Below are 6,000 nucleotides of genomic sequence, written 5' to 3'. Positions count from 1 at the left end.
GAAAATTTCATTCAAATCGGAGAACCTCCGGCCCAAATCGTCCGATAATAAAAAAAAAATCTCCTGTTTTAAATTTTCCAATCTCGTTAAGTTTCTCTGATTAAACTTCCGTTAACAATCTTTAGCATGTAAGCAAACTGAAGAGCAAAACCAAACAAATTGCGAATGTGACAAATACAATAAAAACATAGTTTGTAAGGCGGAAATACAGAAGAAATTGTGTAAAGTAGCAGCTGATTATAGGAAGTAGCGCATAATTGTACGCCTGCGAGCAAATACATTTATGCTAAACGCAAGCTTATTGGAAACAAATGGACATTTAATGAACTGAATAGGCAAAACCATTTGGAATTCAAGCGCATCAATGTACATAATTAGTGTTGTTGAGAGTTTAGCAAACAATATTTATAGAATTAGAAATTAAATGGATATTATTGTAAAAAAAAACAGCTGACTGATTGATTAATTTTTCGTTAGCTAATATTTGTTGATATGTTTCCTCAACAACGGGTATTGCGATTAAGATTCTATACAATTGGGTACCACAAAAAATATAACCCCCAAGTGTGGTTTTATCCTATCCAAAGTCGTTTTGTTGATCAAATTTAGTTCTAATTACCTAAACACCACTGTACATTCTATAACCAATAAGTTTGATAGACCTAATAAATCCACTAGGATGGCAACATCTCCTCAAGCATGAATGCCATCCTCCCTTTCCGGTAGCACATCCTTCCCAAGAATTCTAAAGTATAATCAACTCAATATATACTCAATCTAAACTAGCTGACAACGAGAGCCTATCCATTTTGATCGTTGAAAGCTAAATCGTTTTCTGAATTGTTTAAGTTTCGTATTACTGATTGTTGTTGAATTTGAAAATGTTTAACAACCATTTAAGGACAGTGAAAACGGGACCTTCACCGAACTTATAATGAAATGGTCCCCACTAGATCGAGAGGCAAAGCAGTATTCAGGTAACTGACAAACAAGAATATACAGAAAAACATTACACATCATTATCAATATAATTGTTTTCAACAAGTGATAAGATATTAAAATAAATGAAATAATATAATTAAGAACCATTAGTTTCGAGTTCGATTACACTAGTCTCCCATGTAAAAAGCGAATCAAATACCAACCATTCCTATGATATAGCATTCATCGTATGTAAAACAACTATATGGAAAAATACGTTTCTTCATCGTGTTCGCGAGCGAATGTAGGCTCTAAAATAAATGTGTTGAAAATGAGAAAATCAAAAGGTAATCAATTGCTGACCCTTAGGAATCAAATGAGAAGTGCGGTACAATGGCTACAACAGCAATCGAAGATAAAACCTAAACAAGAAAAAACAGCAACTATAATAAATCATTTAAAACTATGAGGCAACAATAAAGATACGTATATATTAAACTGTTGAGAATCAAAGACGTTTTTCATTCGCAATCCTGCGGTATAAATGAACACTTTATTTGCAAGTCCTTAGGTTAGCACACGTTAATTTGATCACCACTGCTACATTTCTACGAGGTGACATTCCTCAGAACCGGTAACACTTGTTTCGTTTGGCACTCCACGTACCATTTCTCCTGTAATCTTAAATCTATTTGGCGAGTTGCTAGTTTAATCTATTTGAAGCATTTATTTCACTTACAATCTGGTCACTTCTAGCCAAAGTGCATAAATTATTCGACGTTTCCCTCCTACGTGCCTACCTTCTTACTGCTTAAGTGTTAATCTGCTGCGCATTTGAACTTTCCCCATGTTAGTTTCTACACTCTGTCTGAGCTCTGTTCTACACTCCTATCTCCTACTCATTAAATACAATTTACTACAAATACGGCTTTTATGTCACTGATTTCGGCGTTTGATTTCCGTTGCTCTATGCTGCTAGATGCAATTGCATACTTGTATCACAACCATTTTGCTTTCGATGACTGGACTAATCGGAAGTCGATCAGGATCACTTCCGCCGTCGAACGCCACTGTATTCGCTGTTTTTGGCCGTGCGTCGATTTTTCCCCGGAAAACCTCTGGCGTAGGGTGGTTTCGCGTTCGTCGTTACGTAGTACACTCCTCGGGCCCTAAAAACAACGAAAATGTTGTAAGTTTTCTACATTTCAATTGAACCACTTCACTCACCTATGGGAAACGTGTTCCCCCATCAGGACGTAATCGGAATCCTTGGGTTCGCACCAGCCCAGCAGATAGGACACCAACGTGGAACAGGGGCCAGCCCAGAAGCCACGTTCACTGTTGATCGATTCTATAAAGTACGGCGTTACTTTGGTGTGGTCACAGGCGAGCGTTTCTGAAAATGGAAATATGGAAGACGAGGTTGAACGATTTTGAAATAGTAAAACAGAATATCATTGGACAACGGGGTGGCATTGATCCATTCCATTTAATAAACAACATTTTTTCTCATTCTACTATCCTTATTAAAAATTTAATGGATCACCTGCTTTGCTTTTGTTCACAGTTGGTCAGCAGATGTTTTCTCGTTTAATTTCGTATGTGGAAAGGCATCTAACTTCAAATTTCTCGTAAATGAAAGCATTGCACAGTGGTTTGAAACCCAAAAAACACGATCATCAGCTTTTTCAGTATCAAAGAGTGAAAATATTGCCATACTATAATCGGCAAAGTTACTGTTTATATTAAGCAGCAACTTTTGACATTCACAAATTTTTGATTGATTTACTCATAAGTGATATAAAATTTTTATTTTCTCTGTTTGTCGTTAAAAGCAATTGGTGTCTTCGACAAAGTTGGAATTGTTAAATGAAGAAAAGTTGTTGCAGACACTTTAGCTCTATCTATCAAAATAAAGGATTTATAGCGATTTTCATATAAAAACCACTTCAAAAGAACAAATACTCACTTAACTTTTTTCGCAGCGATTTTCATGGCTTACAATGTTCTAGGACTATGTATATATTTTCAGAATACAAAACATTGATGAACATACCAAGACAATATCTTCATTTTTTCTATGAGTTCTAAGCATTTTATTGTGGAAAATTTACGTTTGCACGTACGTTGCAAACAAAATTGCATGCAATAGAAAGACCAACATCTCTACGTGTCTCTACTGTTTTCCAGGTGAGCTCATCCATGTCTTCGCGTGTCTTTGCCACTTTTCTGACAGTTGAAAAATTGAATGTTTTTACTTATAAGTATTGATTATGCGTATCTGAGCACTATTTATAACTCATTATAACTACGCATAATTGAGATAACTATCATTGAAAGCTTTAAGTTTGAAGTTTTCGAGCGAAAAGTCATTCTCTTGTTTATCTTAATAATTAATTTGTTACATATGTACACTGGAAAACCCTGATGTTTCAGAACAATTTACTACGTTAATAATAAACTGACATTTACAGAAATAAATTTCATCAATCTGATTTCGACTACAGACATGGTAAAATCAAGCGCATTTCTGGTCTGATGAGCCGGTGTGAGTGCTCAAGTGATCTCCCTGAAATGGTAGTTCTTACCATACAACTTTTTTACGTGTATACGTGTACTATACAATGGGCGAAACAAATTTTATTCAATTAATTATTCTTATCTCAAGTGTACTAAATAGAAACATCCAAATTTGGTTCACTCAGTTCCCTCCTCACCTGAATAATTAAGTTTCTGCATGTATGGCTTTGTTCGATACTAATAGCTGAGAAGGCTTAAATCTCACTTTTCATAAGCTCGAGTTATGAATTGAAAAAGCATGTTAGTGGAACTACTCCAAAGAAACTAAACGGTGTAGATGGTTCCACATCGTAAGAAAATGCTAATAGATAGTAGATAACTTTTTTTTAATTTCTGGTGTTTCAGTATTGACATCATCTCAGTTATGCGTAGTTATAAATAGTGCTCACACACGCATAATCAATACATATAAGTAAAAATATTCAAGTTTTCAACTGGCAGAAAAGTGGCAAAGGCATCCGAAGACACGAATGAGTCCACCTGGAAAACATAGTAGATATGTTACTCTTTCTAATGTATGTAATTTTGTTTGCACCTTTTTGCAACTTTTCGAGATATTTTAGTGTAAAAACGTGAATTTTCCACAATAAAATGCTTAGAACTCATCGAAAAAATGAAGATATTGTCTTGGTATGTTCAGCAAAGTTTTGTATTTTGATAATATATACATAGTCCTAGAACATTCTTCTTCTTTCTGGCGTTACGTCCCAACTGGGACAATGCCTGCTTCTCAGATTAGTGTTCTTATGAGCACTTCCACAGTTATTGACTGAGAGCTATCTTTGCCGATTGACCATTTTTGCATGTGTATATCGTGTGGCAGGTACGATGATACTCTATGCCCTGGGAATCGAGAAAATTTCCTTTACGAAAAGATCCTCGACCAGTGGGATTCGAACCCACGACCCTCAGCATGGTCATGCTGAATAGCTACGCGTTTACCGCTACGGCTATCTGGGCCCAACGAAACAGTCCTAGAACATTGTAAGCCATGAAAATCGCTGCGAAAAAAGTTCAGTGAGTAGTTGTACTTTTGAAGTGGTTTTTATATGAAAATTACTATAAATCCTTTATTTTAATAGATAGAGTTAAAGTGTTAAAGTTAAAGGGGCCCAGATAGCCGTAGCGGTAAACGCGCAGCTATCCAGCAAGACCAAGCTGAGGGTGGTGGGTTCGAATCCCACCGGTCGAGGATCTTTTCGGGTTGGAAATTTTCTCGACTTCCCAGGGCATAGAGTATCGTCGTACCTGCCACACGATATACGCATGCAAAAATAGTCATGGCATAGTAAGCTCTCAGTTAATAACTGTGGAAGTGCTCATAAGAACACTGAGAAGCAGGCTCTCTCCCAGTGGGGACGTAACGCCAGAAAGAAGAAGAAGTTACAGTGTCTTCGACAACTTTTTTTTCTTTTAACAATTCCAACAACTTTGTCGAAGACACCAATTGCTTTTAACGACAAACAGAGAAAATAAAAATTTTATATCACTTATGAGTAAATTAATCAAAAATTTGTGAATGTCAAAAGTTGCTGCTTCACATATGCAGTAACTTTGCGGAAAATAGTATGGCAATATTTTCACACTTTGATACTGAAAAAGCTGATGATCGTGTTTTTTGGGTTTTAAACCACTGTGCATTGATCAAAAACATATTTGGTAGCCGTGGTAGTCATTATCATTACGTACAACCGGTACAAAATATTTTTTCAAAAAATGTTCCCAATTTTTAGAATTATACCGTCAGATTCATTTCGACATACAAATATTTTTCGCGTTACCTTTTAGCGAGTTTTTGTGTACAGACGCTAGCGCATGTGCGTTACTATGTCTTGAGTAGCGAATCAGGCCATGTCAGAAAGACCGGACTAGACGAAATTTTAACCTTGTAAATACACTACCGCAAATGCGGGTGAAATTGATCACCATCACACTCGATTTTATTTCTTACTAATAGAGCACCAATATCAATGTAACCTGTAGCAAATGAATGTGGTTTGTCTTAGCTATTATCAAACTGTGTGTTGGGAAGTTTTTGGTGTAAAAGAGTGTTTATTTCTTTGAAAGTAAGGGGCGGTCCATTAATTACGTAAGACAATTTTTGCAGTTTTTAGACCCCCCCTCCCCCTATGATAAGATTTATTGTATGAAAATTGAAAATAATTTGTATGACGCGTAAGAAATCTCAAACCCCTTCTCCCCCCATAATCCCTTACGTAATTAATGGACCATCCCTAATGTAACAACGTAAAATCATGTTCATTGTGGTATTGACATACATCAATAAACTTCTTATTCTTAACAAAGGTATCAACATGGTGTCAGCCTAAATGTTTGTTAGCATGTTGAAAATATATCTCCAAAACAGATCGCCAAGGGCGAAAAGCCACTCAAATAAAGTTAAATAATAATCTTCAAACCAGATGTTATCATCAAAATTCCCACCAATTCGTTATTTTTTTTTAAACAAATATATTTCTGTTAGAAAGTTTGAAATAT

At 35.8% G+C, this 6,000-nt stretch overlaps 1 protein-coding gene across 5 annotated transcripts in view; it reads right to left on the bottom strand.

The window, feature by feature from the left end:
* Positions 1-1,438: 1,438 nt before the first annotated feature.
* The window catches only part of LOC5572656 (pancreatic triacylglycerol lipase), a 67,621-nt gene continuing 63,059 nt past the window's right edge, over positions 1,439-6,000 (bottom strand). For all 5 annotated transcript variants that reach the window (XM_021845137.1, XM_021845135.1, XM_021845136.1 and 2 more), the window contains 2 exons: positions 2,149-2,317; positions 1,439-2,090 (listed from right to left, as the gene is read on the bottom strand). In XM_021845137.1, the coding sequence (XP_021700829.1) occupies positions 1,970-2,090; positions 2,149-2,317 (290 nt within the window). In that variant the 3' untranslated portion in view covers positions 1,439-1,969. The remainder of the gene's footprint in view (positions 2,091-2,148; positions 2,318-6,000) is intronic.

Source organism: Aedes aegypti, chromosome 2, assembly GCF_002204515.2.
Source record: "Aedes aegypti strain LVP_AGWG chromosome 2, AaegL5.0 Primary Assembly, whole genome shotgun sequence".
In the NCBI taxonomy this organism is placed as follows: Eukaryota; Metazoa; Arthropoda; class Insecta; order Diptera; family Culicidae; genus Aedes; species Aedes aegypti.
This window is presented reverse-complemented; position numbering and strand designations above follow the sequence as displayed.